Source organism: Candoia aspera, chromosome 2 (assembly GCF_035149785.1).
Source record: "Candoia aspera isolate rCanAsp1 chromosome 2, rCanAsp1.hap2, whole genome shotgun sequence".
NCBI lineage: Eukaryota > Metazoa > Chordata > Lepidosauria > Squamata > Boidae > Candoia > Candoia aspera.
In genome coordinates, this window is record NC_086154.1 from 153,346,439 (window position 1) to 153,366,262 (window position 19,824).

The 19,824-nt window shown below is 45.0% G+C and overlaps 2 protein-coding genes across 3 annotated transcripts in view; both read right to left on the reverse strand.

The window, feature by feature from the left end:
• KHSRP (KH-type splicing regulatory protein) overlaps positions 1-19,824 on the reverse strand; it is a 292,174-nt gene that overhangs the window by 234,920 nt on the left and 37,430 nt on the right. The gene's annotated exons all lie outside the window — the stretch shown is intronic.
• On the reverse strand, positions 5,356-19,670 carry GTF2F1 (general transcription factor IIF subunit 1). 2 transcript variants are annotated; one of them, XM_063294365.1, is made up of 14 exons: positions 19,525-19,670; positions 18,974-19,034; positions 18,063-18,109; positions 15,262-15,334; positions 13,991-14,184; positions 13,566-13,736; positions 12,740-12,921; positions 11,263-11,407; positions 10,954-11,015; positions 10,264-10,383; positions 9,585-9,658; positions 8,651-8,789; positions 7,612-7,744; positions 5,356-5,876 (listed from the first exon to the last, which is right to left on the reverse strand). In XM_063294365.1, exons 2-14 carry the CDS (start codon positions 18,983-18,985, stop codon positions 5,672-5,674), a joined length of 1,557 nt encoding a protein of 518 aa, XP_063150435.1. In that variant the 5' UTR covers positions 18,986-19,034; positions 19,525-19,670; the 3' UTR covers positions 5,356-5,671. The 2 variants fall into 2 exon arrangements, with proteins under 2 accessions (XP_063150435.1, XP_063150434.1); XM_063294364.1 differs by lacking the exon at positions 19,525-19,670 and having other exon boundaries at positions 18,974-19,156.

Consider the following 19,824-nt stretch of genomic DNA (forward strand, 5'->3'; position numbering starts at 1 on the left):
TTTACAATACAGCAAAGCAGTTGAAGCACAGGTGGCCCATTTCATTAGTAGAAGGAAGTTCTCAGTATCATTTTCCTTCACCCCTAATGCTCAGGGCTCTAGATAGGAGGTAGGACTGGTAGAACTTTTAAATGTTCCATAGGAAATGAAGGTTTCCTAGGCAGCAGAGGTGAACAGTTTGAATGTGCTACAATTACCAAGCCCTTATGAGCCTGAGGTCTGGATACCTGCAAGGCTGTTTTCCCACAGGTATCAGCTCATAGGTTAAGATATGGAAGTCCTTCTCTAAGTGCTCCTACCTTCTGAAGTTCAGTGAATAGCAGTTGTGGAAAGAAAGTTGTTGGCACTGAAATTCAGTAGAAGACTTTAACTGGTATTTTCCTTCATATTCATTCAGTGTCAGATGCAAATCATATTGTTTTCTGAAGCCTCTTAAAATATTGGTTTAGGGGGTAATCCTAAATTCTGGGGAGAGTAGCTGAGGGGCAGGTGGATGGTTCTTTCAGCATTCATGGGTGGGGCCTGCCACAAAAGACTCCTTGCTCAGCCTAGACCTCTCCTGTCATCAGGGCAAAGTCATGTCAGATGTTGCATGGAAATCCAGTCCTACCTCCTATCTAGAGCCCTGAGCATTAGGGGTGAAGGAAAATGATACTGAGAACTTCCTTCTACTAATGAAATGGGCCACCTGTGCTTCAACTGCTTTGCTGTATTGTAAAATATAGTTGCAATAAACGGCATTCATATGGAGGGTTAGGTCAGGCTCAAATACTTCAGCCTGGCCTCCCAGACTGTAAGCAAACCCTCTGACAGATAAGGAATATATGTTCTCTGTTTTGTTCATATTACCTTGCAGCCAGAGAAAATGTGCTTGTGTGCAAAGATGCTGCATGTGCCTATTTTGGCATAGACACAAGCACTGTCAGCAAGCCTGGGTATCAGGAGGTACAACTGAGCCCCTACAATGGTTGTGTTGATTTGTAACTGGTGAGTTTGCTTTTACCCCAACGGTGGTTTATATGTGTGTCGCCATTTCTTGTTTTTTAATGCTGTTTTTAATTATTGTTAGCCGCCCAGAGTCACGAACTTGAAATGGGTGGCTATATACGTTTAAATAAATAAAGGATCCCACTATGTCTGCCAGTTTGTAATAGTCTCTAAATTAGTCTTCACTCACAATACTAAATCTACCTTTTTCCTGTGAAGTAACACATCAGGATGAATTGATCCTATTAAATAAATAAATAAAGGATTAATTGACCCTAAGGAACATGCAATATTTTATAAAGTGCTTTTATGGATTTCAGAAGCTCCTAGTTTCATCACTGAAAACTAAGCATGGCGTATATACTGTATGTCATCCACATACAAACCCAGGTAGAGTAGTTATAATTGTGCAGTGGGAAACTAGGACAAGCAACATTTCTCAATAACTCACCGCCATTATTATCCAATTAAGGACTCCACTGTGCACAGAGCCCCACATTCCTTTTCAGTGATGTTGCATTTCCTTGTTATGTGGCATTTAGATTGCTCTGACAATACGAACTGTGCTTAATACGAAAAAGAAACCTGGTTCAGGTGCCCTGGGCACTGGACCCACAAACACACTTTCGCCCTTTTAGGTTGTTTCTTTATCCTTAGAGGAATCATAGTGAAGTTCAGCTTAAGTTGCAAAAGAATCTTTGCAGGGTTGGCCAATTGCAGCTGCCGTTATCTTGGTAAGAGCTGAGAGGACTGCGTGCAACTTAAGTCTGCTCACTTCAGTACAGAATGAGACTTGGTGCAAATTCTGTCCCTGACAGACCACGGAACTACTATACTTGCAGGCACAGTGACCCACTGGCCGGCACTCATCCCTACTCCTGAAACAGCTAGAAACCTTTGTCTCTGGGCAGGTGTTATCTCAAGCCAGTTATTTTTAGCCTGGACACCTAAAAATTTGTTCTACTGCCAATGGAGACCGCAGTGGGTAGTGGCATGGAAGGAGCAATGTGAGGAATGCTGGTGTTGTTCCAGGCTGGGAGATAGTGGATTTCCTAAGATAAATCACATTTGGACGCTTGATGCTCCTGAATTGGTGATGGATGAAGACACGATATTAAAATGGCAGGAAGCAACTAGAGAAACTGCCATTGCTGTTTATGTGAAGAAGAAAAAAAGGAGAGGAAAGCCACAGCTGTAAAAAGGCTCCAGCTTGGTTGGGAAGCTGCGAACTTGGGTGATTCTCCTTATGCCTATTGTGCATAGACACAAAGCAGCTGTCTGCAGGAATCAAAACAACCGCTCTTCAGCAGCAGCTGTACCAACTTCCAAATAATGTTGTAGAAGCATAGTTTTCGATATACAGAATGTCTTAGGCAGCATCATTTTAAAGGGTATTTAGGGAAAGCCAAGGTGCAATTCACCTCAAAGGCCCCTACATCTTTTGTGGGCTCCTTGCTTGTGCAAACTAAGTGACTACTGCTATTAGCAGTTTAAGGGGTCATGAAAAGCATGAAAAAAACAACTGCTGGGTCGATGTGGCAATTTATGCTGTAATTACTTAAAATACAAAAGTTCTTACTCTTACAATATAGTTTTGTAGCACATGCCACTATTTTAGCACAGCTTTCTCCAACTTGGTGCCCCCTGGCTGTGCTACGTTGGGTACACACAGCATAACATGGAATGCTTGGCTCTAAGAGTGGGACTTCGGTCTGCCATTTCCACTGCCAGCCCTTCACTGCTAAAGCACTAGAGAAGCAGGGACTGGGGAGGCCTGGCAGGCTGCTGGCATTTGTAAAAGGACTACAAGCCAGAGTAGCAATGTGGTTGCAGCACCAGCAAGCGCACAGTTGTCCCTTTAGTTGCTAATTGCTTTTGGTTTAAGTCATCAGCAAATAGTGCTGATGTTCCCACAAAACTGGGGAGAAGTAGGTGGTCCCTTACAGCCTGTCAGAACCCTCTTTGTGGGCCTGGGTCTCCCAGAGTAGATAGGCCCAGAATTTTCATCCGTTTTTGGATTTGCTAGGCAAAATGGGTCAATCAAACCTTGCAGGGGCTTGAGATATGGATTTCAACCCCTTTGAACTCCCCAAATGTTTCCCTCCCCCCATGGATTCTGTCCCTATCTGCTTTTGGAACGCGACCCTGACTATGGCACACAAAGCCACTGCGCATCAGTGGGAGTTGTGGTGGGAGAGTGCGGGAGTTCCCGTTCAGCAGAACTGTCATCCTTTCCTTCTTCAAGAGCATACAAATAAGCTAAAATATTTCGCACAGAACATTTTTTAGCAGATATGTCACAATAGGCCGAACATCGCAGAGACAATTTGCCTAGATTACAGGAAATAACGGTGCAAGACACAGCCATCGAAACGGTGGCAAAAGCATGACTTTGTGGCATAATAGCTTTCCAGGCAGTTGCTTTGCTCAGGTGATCCCTACAAAACAAGTGCCCAAAGTTAACTATTTGCCTAGATGGCTGGCCTCCAAAGAAAGGAAGACAACCCAGCAGTCTTTGCATACACATATATGTAGAGGGGGTGCTGTTTAGCCCTGCATCCTCACTCCTCCCTGCTCTGATTAGATACCCTAGACAAGCTCCTACATGCAGATGGGCCTCCCCTCTTCAAATCTGGATAGGCTGGAGGGTATAGAGGGCTGCATGTGGCCTGGATATGCACAGACCCCATTTGGATTGCTCCAAACTGCTCTGTGGGAATTGGGAGAGCCAGGAAACAACCAATACTGCCTCCAGGCCTAGCAATGCACACTTTTATGCCCATTTGACCTTCTATACAAAGCTACGCAGAGTGATTCCATCTCCACTGTGCCCACGTCCATTACACTTGGAGAGTGCAGTTTAGGGGCACGCAGAAATAAATTGTGCTAGACTGCAAGTGCACTGCAAATCAAATTGTATGAGACAGTCTGGCAGACCAAGTGAAGTGGAAACACCGTTTTCAGATGCCTCTACAAACTCTCCTCCCTCCTCCCAAACGCTCCACTGATCAAGAACTCGTTTTTTTGTTTACCTTCTTCCGAAAGATCATACAAGGAATTATAAATTCCTTCAAAATGTGAAACTTTAGAATATATGTGTGCAAATCTGTGCAATTTGCAGCATTTATTCTCATCTGCTCTAGGCTTTGAAATCGTAAGCTCAGCTGAATTTTTTTGCGGCAGACTGAAAACAATAATGCAGGAGGAAACCGGTCACAGCAGGGTGTGTTGTGAGCAAAGTCCTGTCTCCAGTTGCCTGAATGTACAATTTTAGACCCTGCCAAAAATATTAAATGAAAAAGTATGTTTTTAACCTAATGGTTTTCTCTCCAAGTCTCTTGCTTTTAGGTAGAAGAGGCAAGATGAACAGGAGAGATTCTGAGGGCTCCTCCATGCCAATGTCCTTTCCTCCCATATAAAAACAGAGCTCCCACAGCCTAACCTTAGCTGCACCTTGGCACTGAGATGGGTCAATGCTGCTGCCTGCACACGGTTCAGTGTGTGGTAGTTTCAAGGCAGAGAATAGTGGTTTCTCTACTGCCCTTTCTCCTCATCTTGCATCCCCATGAATCACTCTCTTGAAAGCCAGAGAGGGATGGCTAAAAACAGGCGTTGGGGCTGATACTCAGAGAATGTTCTTTTAAAAAGTTCTTGCTATAAGAGTATCAAGTCATTGCTATTCCTATGGCTAGAAGACTATTTCATGATAAGAGTATGAATGAGCACAGGGGTTGTCTGTCCTCCACCTTCCCTCTTCTGAGCAGCTTTTAATTTCCATGATTGGGCCCTGCTTGCTGCTACCCCAAGAAACCTGTCCTTCCTCTCTTCCTCTTCACCACAGGAGAGCACCTTTAGACACCTCACAACGCTTCACTGGTACAGAGGTGGGGAGAGAAAGATTAATTCTCCCCCTGCTCCATGCTGGCCTAGACTGATACATTATTCCTGTTTCCACCAGAAGTCCAATGGAAATGCACAAAACTGCACCAGCAGCTGAAAACTGCCCAAGACAATTGCCCCAGAATACTTAGCAGCTTCTACCTCAGCTGACTGCAAGTCAGCCAAGCCCTTTCACGTGTGTGCCTTCTTCTGAACTGCCTTTTCCCATTTTCCAGATTGGAAGCTGTCTTCTGTTTTTCCAGGGAAAACACTACTCTCACGCTGGAACATCTTGCACTGGCTTCAGCCTACCTCAGCAGTGGGATTCCTATCCGCTGGAAGCTTTATTGTGAAGAGACATCCTCACCAAATGGCAAGTTGTTTTCATGCCACGCTAAACAGGTTGTGTGGATGAACAATCAGGTGTGCAGGACACAGGTTGCAATCTCCAGGTCTTCCAGGAGAAGAATAAATACAGGGAACAGAGTGTAAAAGATGTCCATGTTTATTTCCAAAAATGGCAGTGTCTGTTAACTCTCTTTCCCATACATCCCTACATCTCATTCAAAAAAACGGCATCTTTCAGACCCCACAACAGGCTATGCCAAACTCCTCCCCCACATCTGCCACTCCCAATCTCCAGAGGACATTTGGGTGAAAGTAAAGCAGTGGCTTCTCCCTTTCCCCAAAAGGTGCAAATGCCAATCCCATGGTTTCAGCTTCCCGCCACCAGAGCCAGTGGGTAACCGCAAGAAGCTCAGAGCCAGCTGGCAAGTACCCAAGGGCAGCATAGGCCTGGCCCTCTTCATTCCTTAAGGAAGAAGTGCATCTTGTCATTGATGTTCTTGCGCTCAGGGTTGAGGCGCTTAAGAATTTGTGCCAGTACATTGACTGTCTGTTCACTGCTCAGTCCAGTCTTCTTGGTTTGGAACTTCTTTAGGAGGTCCTTAGTTGTCATGGGCTTGCGAGTGAGGTATCGGCGCACAGCATCTTCTGTCAGTTGTACATCACTGCAAAGAGGAAGCAGGTTAATGGACCAATCCAGACACCGGCTATAGTTCCAAGTTGACTGATTTTGAGTTGTACACATCAGGAAGGCACCAGGTTAGGAAAAGCTATTTTGAACCTTATCAAACACTTCATGTGGCTTTATACTAAATTTTGCACAAAGAATCCAAATAGTTGCCACTTAAATATTATTGATGTTTCAAAGACTTTTGTATCAATAATCCAGGTTTAAGCAGTCTTTTGACAGCTGGGGCAAAGTGCCAGTAGGGCACACAGCAAAACACTGGAAAACTAAAATATATCTTTCCTTGGAATGACAGTATTTAAAAAGGTGAGAAATTGCACTGACTGAAAACTTAACACAAATTATAAAAATGTTTCAGATAAGATCAGATTTGAATAAAATAATCCTTAACTCTTTAGGAATATAAATAAAATATTTTCCAAAAGACTACCTTTACCTACACAACTGTCTTTTGGAGCAAACCTATCAAATATAGTTTTTTACAGTACTATTTCTCACCATGCTGAGCATAATCAGGGCTGGTTAGCACTTAGATGGAATTGCTCTAGGGAATACCAGACAAGACTGGGAAACTGGAAAAACATCCTGAAAGGAGGCAGTAGCAAATCATTCTGTATTGCTGCCAAGATTTTTTTTTTATTTTTTTTCTTTAAAAAAAAAAGGGCTATTGAAATTTTTTTTAAAAATAGTATCTTTTTATTTATTTATTTTAATTTAATTTTATATCCTGCCTAAATAACTCAAGGTGGCGAACATACCTCATACTCCTTCCTCCTCCCATTTTCCGCACAACAACCACCCTGTGAGGTGAGTTGGGCTGAGAGAGAGTGACTGGCCCAAGGTCACCCAGCCGGCTGTCATTCCTAAGGCAGGACTAGAACTCTCGGTCTCCTTGTTTCTAGCCTGGTGCCTTAACCACTAGACATATATACCATGTCATCTCAAGTTTTTATATTAATATTTTCACTATTGATGTTATTTCATTTTAAAAATTAATAGGCAATTTCTTGATGACCGGATGCCACACAACATTTTGATGTAAAGCAGATAGTTCAATACCACAGAAGCAGGCAGAGCTGGGTTTTTTGTTTTATTCCCTGCAATGGTATGGGAATATTGGAGAATTTGTTTGTTTTATAAGGGATTGTTTGGGAAAGTTTACACATCGTTTTTTATATTTCCTGCTTCAAAATGGCAGGAAATCATTCTGTTAAGTTTCAGCTATCAGGTACAAACAAGCCCCCAGAAGTTGCAATAAAGGGAATCCCAGGGGAACAGACTACCCATGGCGCTGTAAGGCAGCTGGAGTCCAAGAGAATTTGTGGCTTGCCTGGTTCAGTCACTGAGCCAGGATTCACACAGAAGGATTTCTCCTTACTTTTTTTAGACTTGGTCCAAGTATGATTTGTTTGGTTTGAGCAAAGTGCTATGTATAATCCCTACTATTTGTAAGTCATGTTTAAAACAATGCATACTCTTAAATCACCAAGTCATATCATAAGTAAGATTTAAAGATTTAAGATAAATGCCTAATTTACATGTGATGAAGTTTAGGTGTTCAAAGCCCTTTTTTCATACACATTCCATACACACTGATGGGATATTATTGTTGTTGTTGTTGTTGCTGTTGTTTTGTTATTATTCCAACCCAATCTGCCACACAGAATCCTTGCTTCCTATTTCTGCTCCCCAGTGGCTATCCATATACTTACCCACTGCTGGGTGTTGATTTGCCTGACTGTGGCTGGGGCGTAGACTTCCCAGATGCGGTGGCAGCCTGGGCTCCAGCATCCATTTTCAACCTCTTAGCCGCAGGGAGCTCACTGGAGCCTGCCTGTCGCTTTCCTGTCCAAGGAAAACCAAGCCAGGTAAACTTCAGAGCTCCAATTCAGAAGCACCTTCCCCTTCTACCCGCAGGGGCTCAACCTTGGTTCATTCTCTCCTGGCAAATGATTCCAAGGAAATGGGCCCACACAAGGACGGATGGGAGAGTTGCTACGGAAGGAACAAACCACCTGGATGCTTCTGCTAGCTTTAAGTCAGTCTCAAGGCATGACTCAATTCAGTGCCAGAGCTATTGAAAACTCATCCCCGTCGAAGAAAACTTCTCAGCCAGAGACAAATTTGTGCTCCTACCCCAACGTCTGAACCTTTGCAGAATTTGGATTTTTAATGTTTAGTTCAATTATCCATGCTATGAAAATGATTTGGAAGGAATGCTCTGGAAGCACCTCTGTACTACTCAATAAAGTAGCTTTTTCAGGCTTCCGCACAAACACAAAAAACGGCTGCGAATGTCATTAAGAGTCATCTTAATTTTAATAAGAGCATTCTTAGAACCTCTTTTCAGGTTTATGTAGAAGCCTGAACAAAGTCCAGGCTACTTTCGTGAGTAGCACACAGGTGCTGCGTTCACAGGAATTCCAAAGCACTTCTTCCAAACCATTTTCCAGGCACGCACAGCTCTGGTCGCTACCGGAACAGGGGCTGAACGAGATACGAAGACTGGGAGAAGGAAAAGACGGCCACAAAGGAAGGGGCAGTTAGCTGAGCAGGCTTAGCGATCTAGCTACTGAACGCCGGTGCTCGGCTGACGCAGGCGGCCTGCGCGTTTTCAGGCTCTCTCTCTGCAGGTAACGCTTACTTTGGAAAGGAATCCTCCCGCATGGCTTCCCCCAAATAAGCTGAGTTTAGAGCGCACACACATGGGCAAGGAGACAGGCAAGGTGAAATTCCCACCCACGGCCCTACCTTGCTCCAGTTTGTTGGCCGCAGCCCGCAGCATGGATGAGGTGCTGCCGGCATCCACCGAGGGCGTCCCTGGGCGGCTGTTCCCTTGTGAGCTGCTGGCCGAGCCCTTGCGCTCCTTCTTGGGAGGTGTCTTCTTTTTCTGTGAAGATGGCAGGAGCAGGGGCTCAGCTGCATGCCACTCTTCTACCCAGCGGTGCCTGAGCCTGAGCCTCTTATGCTGTGCTAAAATGCCTTCTGAGCAGATGAAGCATCAGCAAGAATTGCTCTGCTAGGAGCAAAACAAAGCTGGTGCTCGAGGAAGCGCTCCAGGTAAGGAAGGAGGGAGCAGCAAAATAATCAGACCCGGGCTGTGGGATCCAGAGGGCCAGTTCATGTTTGTTAACTAGCCACCGCAGGGACACATTCAGGCGAGGAAAGATTCTTGCCCACACGTTTCTTTGTTTAACCCCCAAAGCCAGAAACTTACATAAGCTGGCAGCCAGGCAAAATGTTTCATAGAGGGGTGACTTCTATCCTTTAATTTGCAAGGCTGTCAGGGAAACCAGGCAAATGAGTGGAGGTACAGGGCTGAGACAATAACCTGTAGGGCTATGATCTATCCAGTGAAGGTAGGGTATGGGCCCAGTTCCAGTGCAATCTAAATTATGCACCACATGCAAATACAGTTGCCCATCCAGCTGAGCTGCAGACAGATTAGAGTGGTAGAAACAGGAAGAGGACTTTCATGTCGGGCCTTTGTCCTTGACGAAAGCTCTGTTCTAACTACAAGCACACTGGAAGTATTCTGTGATTCACAAACCAAGCAAGAGAATCAGAGAAGAGAAGGGATGGGTTCCTGGAGATGCCAGGGAAGAGCAGCTGGTCCCCCTGCAGGAGCCAAGTTCTACGTTACCTACCCCGTCCCCTGGACAAAAGAAGCTGCCTCTGGAATTACCATCATGAAGAGAGCTGAAGACGCTTCGCTGTCGATGTCACTGTCCTCCGATGTCTCGGACTCATCACTGCTGTCTGCAAAGCACAGTCAAGAAATCAGTGGGAGCTCTCCTGCCTTCAAGGCCACCAGCCACACTGGCCTGAGGGTGCCGAGCTGCTATTGGCTCATCAGGCCTGTCTCAAGAAGCCTTCATAGCTTCTGCAAAGCTGCTTTGCTCCAGAATAAGGTATTCAACTTTTCCCCACGGTGACAAGACCAGAGCAACTGTGCGGCTGCTCCAACTCTCAGTGCAGGCGTTGCTGGAGATTTATTTCAGTGGCTACGTGCAGTAAAAGAGCTGAAATTCCACAGCAAGAAAAAACAGAATTTGGCAGCTGATATAAAATCAGGCCATTTTAAAAACGGATTGCCATGATATGCTATGCAAGCCACTGGGTGGGCCTCAAATTCAGTAAGTTATGCCCCCCACGCCGGTATTTTCTCTGGAGTCAGCAGAGTTACAGCCTGTTTTTCTTGTGGAAACATAAGGCTTAGGAAAATTCGAATTGTATGCTTCATGCAGGGTTCTTGATTCCTGTCAAGTCACACCACATATAACCAGTTCTGTTTTCACTTCTCAAGCCTGATTTATACTTCCCTGTCCCAGCCTCCCGTCACATTCAGCTTCAGGCTTCAGCACCTTTCTTTTTCTTTTTGTCCTGTGGAGTGGGGACCTTCTTCTCCTCCTCCTCCTCCTCTTTCTCCTCTGCAGGCTTCTCCTCCTCACTCTCTTCACTGCTCTCACTTGCTTCATCTATGCCTGAAAAACAACATGGCTTAGATCATGGAGGGATCAGACTGTTCTTGGCTTGTCTCTGACCAAAGGCTTTTCGGTGAGCTTACCTTAAGAGCTCCATGCCCCAGCTGGTTTCCTTTGCCCAGGATGAGGAATGCATGCACTAGGGTGCGTAGCCTCTCTTGGCACTATAGCAGGTCTCAGCCACTCCAGACATAAGCCTTACAGGTCAGTAGGTCAGGCTAACGTAATGGGGATGCTGCTACTTCCCTAAGATTTTCTAGGGAAACATAATTTAATGCATGGACGTGGCGATCTAGGGGCCTTTAGACAAAGGATCCTGGGCAGCTTCTATAAACTCCAGTCCTCAAGGACGTTCCAGAAAAAACGTGACTCATCAGCTCACCTAATATGCGTAACAGGCATCTGTGCTGACTGCACAATAACTACACAGAACCTAACTCAGACACAGCAAGGTACCCCACAGAATGATTATCAGGATAAAATGCCTTGCACGTTTTTGAAAGGGCCAGTTACCTTGTCATTAAATTTGCTCGTTTGTATATCTGCTATTGGCCGGATTCAGCCACGTACCTTTTGGGATGTCTTCTTCTTTGGTCACCTTGGGCTTACCGACCACTTCCTCTAAGGAGCTGCTGGAAACGACAGAAAGAAGCCCCGATTCTGAGCAAAGCAACGCTCTAAATTGGCAGTGGGGAACACAGTCTGTTCCCACACAGAGACCAAGAATTAGCAGCACACCCAGTAGGGCATCCTCCAGACGGATGGGGCTCCCAACACAGCCAAAGCAGATGCTGGAGAAGCAGCAGCTAAGCCACATTAGGAGTAACCACGTAACTGGGCAGAAACATACCCCTCTTCACCCATCTTAGTGGCATGTACCTTGATCCATCAGACATGTAGTCCACTTCCTGGCCCTCAAAGTCTCCATCATCACTATCTTCAAAGGCTTCGTCATCTGATCCTTTCTTCTTTTTCTTTTTCTTGGTTAGTGGTGCTTTTTTCTTGGCTTTGGCAGGCTTTTCACCTATGGAAGGATGGCCCATATCATCCATTTATTTTCTTACGAGAAACATCTCAAAGCCAAAATCTGCAGGCCATTTTGCCCAAGGGGAAAAACATGGCAAACACAAACTGCAAGCTAGTGTAGAGACATGGCCGAAAATTGTTTTTAAAATGAAAAGAACTACAGAAGAGCTTGGGACAAAGGAGGAGAACTCACCTCATTTTTTACAGGCATGGCATTAAGCAGAAGGAAGTCCACAAATACCAGATGCAACTCATGTACATGGGATTTACTACTGTTATGACTCGACATCTTTTGGAGGGACTATACCACCCCTTGTTGCACAATCCCAAGATGTCAAAAAGCAGCAGTGACATGGTCACAAGAGTGACTGCACTTCAATAGCTGTACAGGTAGTTGCCACTTAACTACCACAAATGGGACCAGCAAGTCCGCTGCAAAGCAACGCAGCCATCACGTGACTGCTCCAGACTTACATCAGTTCCACTGCAGTTAAGTGAGAGATCATGTGGCTGCAACTTGCAACTTTACTGCCAGCTTCTCCATTGACTTTGCTTGTCAGAAGCCAGCTATGAAATGGTGATCATGTGACTGCAGAATGCTGCAACGGTCGTAAATGCACGCCATTTGTGAAGCGCCCACGTGGTGATCACGTGACCATGGGGATGCTGCAATGGTCATAAGTTGGAGGACTGATCACAAAGTTACTTTTTCAGGACTGTTGTAACTTCGAACAGTCACTAAATAGGGCAGTCGTTAAGCAGGGACTACTCAGTCTGTACATGGTTAAGTACATCAGTGGTTAAGGCATCAGGCTAGAAACTGGGAGACCGTAAGTGCTAGTCCTGCCTTAAGCACAAAGCCAGCTGGGTGACCTTGGGCCAGTCACTTTCCTCAGCCCTAGGAAGGAGGCAATGGCAAACCACTTCTGAAAAACCTTGCCAAGAAAATGCAGGGACTTGTCCAGGCAGTCACCGAGAATCAGACACAACTGGATAAAAAAAACTCAGTCTGTACCCCCTTCCTCCCCCCAAATTATAGGTCTATCATAAAACCTTACAGAAATTTCCACATCTTCCCAGGTTTCCCCAATCTGAGGAAGGTGCAGAATGACTGCTTAATGGGGCTAAGGATAAGCCTATCTTTAAGCAAACCAGGACCTCCTCCTTCCCCTGGATCCCAACAGCTGCAATAGCAGCTGTTGGGCCCCTCCTCAGAAAATTTTGGCCACGTTGTCTATGAATTCTGAGAGATGATCCACTCATCTAGAGGGCACTCAACTGCAATAGGGACTACTCTTTTCAATCCCAACCTCCCCTCCCCATGCCGCACCATCAGTGTCACTGAACTCGCTGTCATCCGAACTCATCTCTAGCTCATCTTCCAGGTCATGGATTTTTAGATCGCTGCCCTTCTTTTTGCCTTTCTTCTCCTTCTCCTCCTCTTCTTCCTCACCCTGGTCCTTCAGCCGCCGTTGCTGCATGATGCTGAAGTGGTTTAGGACTTTGTTTCTCCTGCAGATGAGGAGGAAGATCAGCTAGGCTCAACCAGATGGCCTGATAAAACTACTTGGGAGAGAAAAACTACTTGCAAAAGCTCTTGCAAAAAACTTGTTTGAAGCCTTAAGACTCCAGCTAGTTATAGGACAGCCTGGGAGCGGGGAACTGGTTCAGTTTCTGGCTTTTTAAGAAGAAATAAACTTGTGGTACAGGATGAAAAATGAAACTGGCACCCTCAAACATCTCGATTTTACTTCATGCCACAGAAATAGGATCTATAGTAGCATTTCTATCCTTGTTATTGGACTGTAATGACGTATTTGTTTGAAAGTAGTCTTTCCCAACATGCTGCTCTCCAGATAGATTGAAAATGCTTCTCCCAGCATTCCAAGCCACTGGGGTGACGGTCTAAAGGCTAGCCTTCAAAGGATTGCATTGCAAAGAGCTGGTGTTGCATGGCAGCTAAAAGCAAAAGCTCTGATTTAAATCTATCTACCATGATCACAGTACTTAACTTTAGCCAAGGTGTCTTGCTACAACAATTCCTTGCAACAAGAGGAAGGCCAATCAGGTTGAACAAAGCTGTACTAGCCTTACAGGCCTTTCTGAGGCTAGTTCTTGATGGGGCATATGCAGGAATATCATCTTCCAGCTCTCACCTTTCCCATTCCTCCTCAGCTTCCTCTGCAGTCAACGTGCGATGCTTGGCCATAGGTGTAAAATTATACCAGTTGTTGACTGGGAAGGCTTCGAAGGCACCATCTGGACACTGAGTGAAGATGTAATAGGATGTGTTTTCAGTCACACCACCCTTTTTCACTCCTTTGAACCTGTGAAAAAATCCACACGAGGTAACTTCAGGATTTGAAGCTGAAACAATAAGAGAAGGCCAGGAAGAGGGGCAGACAATCCTTTTGTATGCACAACTTCATGCACTTTCCCATCCTCCCTGAGTAATCTACTCTGTTCCCGACTCACCAATCTGGAGTGCTCCTACCTAACCATTTCCCCAGTGAGAAGGAACCGAAAAATATTAGCCCACCTTCTAAAGCCAAGGCCAAGACTGGTAACATCAACTACTCACTTGCGTCCAGCCTTGCCATTGACTTTCAGAATCCAAGGTTGATCCTCAGGCTTGAATTCCTTCAGGATAATGCCGTATTTCTTGCGCCTTGCCTCCTCACGCAGCTTGCGGTTGAACTCACTGCCAGCTCCAGACTCCGGCATCTCTTCTTCCTGGTAGATCTTCTTATTGCTGAGATCTCGCTCCATCTTTGCCTGAGGAAGACCAGGAAATAAAATGGCAAGGAAAGCCCCACTCCCTCAGAGGAAATGGAAGGATAAAGCTGTTTCTCAGCAAGTTAATAGCCTTTTTCCATGATGTATGGATTTCCTAAAACTAGTTCCCTGAACCATGTATGTACTTCAGAGCGTGCCTTATTTCAGTTCAGCTGCAATCATATAATTCTGAAAAGGACGACTGCTGTTCTACTGAAGGAACATGTACATGCAACAGGAATCTCCACAGCTATGAAGGCCAAGGACCTGCGCTACTGAGTTGTTGTAACAAATCAAACAAATACGTTTTCTTCGGATGTTCCAATTTAAGACCTACATGGCTTCCAAATGCCCTTTTTTCACTCTCTCCTCCCTCCATCACAATTTGTAATCTTGATTTCAGCAAAGATTCCTAAATGCCCACATATAATAATACATAATGCAGCAGCACCAAACGTTTTTAACTATAGCCCTTCACAGGCCTTTGTCATTCTTCCACAGGAGACTCGCCAAAGAAACTCAGAAAATAATAGATGCAAATGAAACTTTTTTTTGTTCCGGTGATTGCTTGGATTAGTCCCTACAGTTTTCCTGGCAAGATTTTCAGAAGTGGTTTGCCCTTGCCTTCTTCCTAGGGCTGAGAGGGAGTGACTGGCCCAAGGTCCCCCAGCTGGCTTTGTGCCCAAGGCAGGATCAGAACTCTCGGTCTTCTGGTTTCTAGCCTGATGCCTTAACCACTACACCAGACTTCCTCTCAATATCAAATAACAGAACATCAAATGTTAAAGCAGACTAGAATTAAACATACAAAGCCTCAAATTGCCATTAAAAATAATTAAAAAGGTCACAAGAAGGGAGAGCCACTACTGAAAAAGCTCCTTCTCCAGCACAAAGAGTGATCTTTTCAACCAGCAAAGTTTCTGAGGCCGATGTGGAAGCATGCATGAGGTCCTATCACCAAAGACAAGTAATCAAGAAATCCTGTTCAAAACTTTAATGCTGGATTTGTAGCGGGCAAGATGCAACCTCTTACTGCCCGATATGTAAAAACTTTACCCACTGAGTACAGGACCCTACCTGGTGCCAGGTGGCAAAGTTGACCTTGTCAGCCGCATTGAAGGCCATAATATTGTATTTCTTGGAGGTGCTTCTGTGGAAACAGGAGAGGGAAATGAATCAAAGCAGGGTTCTGCATCTCTGCTGGGCAAAATGGAAATGTTTCACTGCAATGCCCTTCCAGACACTGAAGAGGAAAGGATGGTGGTAATATTAATAGAGAAGGAATGTATGACTACTAGCAAATTGCTTGTGAGATATTTTCCCCATTCTGCAATGGACCAAAAGGTGCCTGCTAATGGCCTTTGGGAAGGTGTTGCATAGGTTCTGGGTTACCTACAAAAAGCATATTGCCTAGTGGTTCAGAATAAGCTATACAATCCATCATAAACTTACTGAAGCTTCACACTGAATTCTAGCTTTTACAAATCTGGGGGGGAGGAGGAGAAGACATTTTACCAAATAAGGCATGGTATAAAGGAAGTGTGCATTCTCCCTCCGATTTAATATAGTGCACTGAGTTAGATTAGGACCAGTGGCACCCAAATTCAGCTCCCTCATTAAGCCACATAAGCCCACTTGGTGACTTCAGGCCAGTCATGATCTCTTAGCCTGGTCCACCTTAAAAACTTCTTTCAGGGACAGAATTGTGGAAGGAAGTGGTACAAAGTTGCTCTGACCTCTTGGAAGAAAGGAACGGAAAGAATCTTAATAGCAGATCTTTCAGTTTAGATGCAGAGCACGGAATTCATGGGTTTCCTCACACAGGATGTAGGGGTGACTAATGGGCCAAGCCTTAAATTAATAAAGAATACGATTACCAAGGGCCATGATTTTGATGGTTATATATTATCTCTGATATTGGAGCCAGAGGGTTTCTGAATACCAATTGCTAGGAAACACCTCTGGGAAGGGGCTTGCTGTTGCATTTATGGGCTCCCCAAAGGCATCCAGTTGATCATAGGGGGCAAACGTGGACTAATAGGTCTTTGGTCTTACCTAACAGAGCACTTCCTAACAGCCCGGCTGTAACATATAAAGGCCGCTGGATCTGGCAGACCAAGGGAGTTCACCACATGTACGACACTTATCTATGTTCTGCCCCACTAAAAAACTGCTTTGGGCAGAGGTTTGCCTGGCGGTCTTTGTATTTAGCTGATCATGGTTGATCTCCCAGAAGCTAAGCAGGGCTGGCCCTGATTACTAGGTGAGAATCATAGATCTGCTGGCTAGAGGGGGAAGTCAAAACACAATCAGGAAGAAGCCAGTGGCAAACCATGTCTGTAACACTTCCAAGGAAACCGCATGACCTTAGTTGCCTTTGCATCATCCATGACCTCAGCCCCCCTTGCAGGAGCTAGCTGACTGGCCCTTTCTGTTTTATTTGCAGGAGATACTTACTACAACCCATTTTCACTTTACAGAATCTGTCGGGCAGCCACAGATGCAGCTGAGTTGGAACCTGTGACAGGAGTGATTCTGGTTTGTGCCTGCTCTACACCAGAAGGGGAAGATATATGAAGTAAATAACTTTTCTGCCAGCCATGGTTCCAGACTATGATTAAAACTTAGCACTTGTACTGTAACCTTGAGCCTGGAGAGGGTTTAGTGTGTCAAACAATTGCGTCCCAGGACATCCCATGCAGAGGGAGAGCCTTGTCCAGACATACGATCAGTAGACCGCTGAGGACATACGGCTCTTGTGTGCCATGTATTGAAACTAGAGATTTTTCTCACAGTGGGAGATTGGTTGGCGAAATTAATGGATCTGGCAGAGATGGCGAAGTTGACAGCATTGATTAGAGAAAATAATTTGGCTGAATTTGTTTCTACGTGGAAACCGCTTTTGGGCTTTTTACTTGTATCTGAAAAAAATGAAGTTTTGATTTTGAGTTTTGATGATTAGGTTGTTATAGCTTATAGAAATACTGTTTACTAGGGTTAGAATTAAGTAAGAGGTTAATGTATTATGTATTATATATTATATATCTGTGGTGGTGAAGGTCAGAAGTCACTCCTTTTGTATCTCTTTCTATCCCCTTCTGCACTTTTTAGTTTGTCTTTTTTCTGTTAGTCTCTTTTCAATCTTTTCTATATTTTGTATTTTATCAATACTTTGAAACTTTAATAGAGTCATATTAAAAAAGAAAGAAACTAGAGATTTTTCAGCACTATGTTGTAGGGCAAAGTGTGAAAGACCATCAAAGGCTCTGGGTACCAAATATGTTACAGAATAAAGAGACAGCCTGGTTGCAAAGCCGTAGCAGAGAAAGCCTTTCAGAGCGAATTGTGTGGCTTGTGAACGTTGAACCTCTGAGACCACAGTGTACAGGTCGTTGCTGCTAGCTAAAACGCCAGTCAGAGGAATCCTCTCTGCACACCCGTAGGCCCCTCACTGAGTGCTGAAAGCCATCCCTTTCAATAGGCAAGAAAGTATATCAGAAGCTGTTAGATGATGCAGGCCTTCCAGTTAGCTTAGCTGCTCCACATCCCAGAATCCTCTTCTGTCCTGACATTTCATCACACACACACCCACGCCATTTCAGAACCAGAGCTGCAAGCAGTGCTCTTGGCTCAAGGTCCTGGCTCTCAAGTCTGTAGATCTGCTTAATTAATTGGCTGGTGGGGTGGGGTGGGCTGTGTGTGTGATGTAATACATTTACCCCTGAAATGGCAAGAGTAGCAAGCCACTCTTCTATTCCTTGCAGCCTCATTTAATGTTAAGTTGTACCTGCATGGATTACAACAAAATATTAAAACTACAGAAAAAGTTAAAAGAGAGGAAATGAAATTAGATGCTGAGAGAAAAAGTGTGTACTTACTTGGGTACTCGGACAACATATTCAGTCACTCCCTGGTTGCTGGTCCCCTAGGAAAGAGAAAGCAAAGAAACTACGTAAGTACAAGAGGAAGCAGATAAAGTGGCTGGCCAAGCTACCTCAGTGCATGTCAAAGAGTGGGGCTGACACATGGGCATTAAAGGCAAAGAGTTAGTATTGTGAGTATAAACTTCTTTAACCAACATATTTTGACCTGTAGAAAGTAAACAGCATCTTTACTGCATGGAAGCCATAGGCCCTGATGACAAAAATCATATAAAATGTCCAAGGATTAAGGCAAAGTATATTCTCATCCCAACAGGAAGCCCACCTACTTATCAATGACTAAGACTGACCTGACTGTAGATTTTGACAATCTCAGAAATGCATGGGAGGAGAAACATTGCTGAGCCAAAGAAGGTCTATGCCCCACCCTATAGATAATAGGTTTGGATTCATCGCAAAATACTATGTACGAAGATGAAGCCTAGCATCAAATCAAGGGTCAAAACAACAAAGGAAGGGAATCATATATACAGCTGCTTCTTACCTTGAGCTACCTGCCAGGTAGAGGAGATAGGTGGGCAAAAGATTTGTTCAATTTCCCTGTCCTGATGTCCTCCAGATGCTCTGGGCAATGATCCCCATCATTTCTCAATAAAATGGCCAAGGGCTGAGGATCATGGGCATTGCAGAGGACAATTGGCTGGGAAGGGCTAAACCAGATGAAGTTGCAAGTGGAATTTTGGACAGTGGCATCCTAATTATGAGTGGGCTACGTAACTTTACAGTATTCAGGGTTCCGCCCCCCCCAAAGGGTTTCTCAGAGGTTATGTAGGAAAGAATCAAGATAACCGTAGCATCAAATGCTGTTCAGGCAACTCCTTATCTGACTGTTCCAAATGAGAACTCACCAAAGAAGTCATTTCTGGAAAGCTGAACGGGTGTTCAACCAAGCTTTTGCAACAGCAGGTTCTACAGAAGAAAGAGGATGGCACAGTCAGTTCCATAAAAGCCTGGGAACAAAGTTAGTTGCAGTATCAGGGAAACGTTTAAAAGGCCAAGTGAGCAAAGAGGAGCAAGGGGATGCTTTAGCTGGGATTGCCTCTGCTTGAGACTTTACACAGAGGCTGGGTGCTTTCATACTGAGAAAAGCTCTGAAAAAGAAGCACAGCGCTCCCGATGGTTTCCCTTTTTTTCTTTAAGGTAACATATCGCAGACGGCCCTTGATCATGTGCAGAAAGCTTCTTGCACTGAAAGGTACCGTCTCTGCTTTTCTTTATAAGGAGCATATTGGAGTATATTTCGTAGAAAGCAAATGACTATTTTAAACCCGAATCCAATCCAGCTCGGGGACAATCCTAACTGCTTCCCCTCCGTTCTGGCTCAGATCTTTCTTCGTGAGAGGAGCCGGGAACGATGATGCCAAAACCCAACTGGCAACTAGAAGAAGGTGAGCAAGACCTCCGCGCCCGGACGCCTAAGCCCCTGCTAAGCCGGCTCGAGTCGGGAGTGGGAGCGGCTAGAGACGGAAAACGGCGCTGGAAGGACGTCGGGATCCATTCCGGAGGGAAAGAGAGATCCAGGAGCCAGGACGTCTTGATCGACCAGACCGGCCGGGTCCTTCTCCCCGGCGACTCCCTTCTCTTCCCGGAGGATCCCCCGCTCTCACCTAACAGCGTCAGCCCACTCCAGTTCCCCAAACTCGCATGCGCAAACCTGGCGGTGGCTAAAGAGGAAGTAGACGTTGTGGTTGTTAATAAA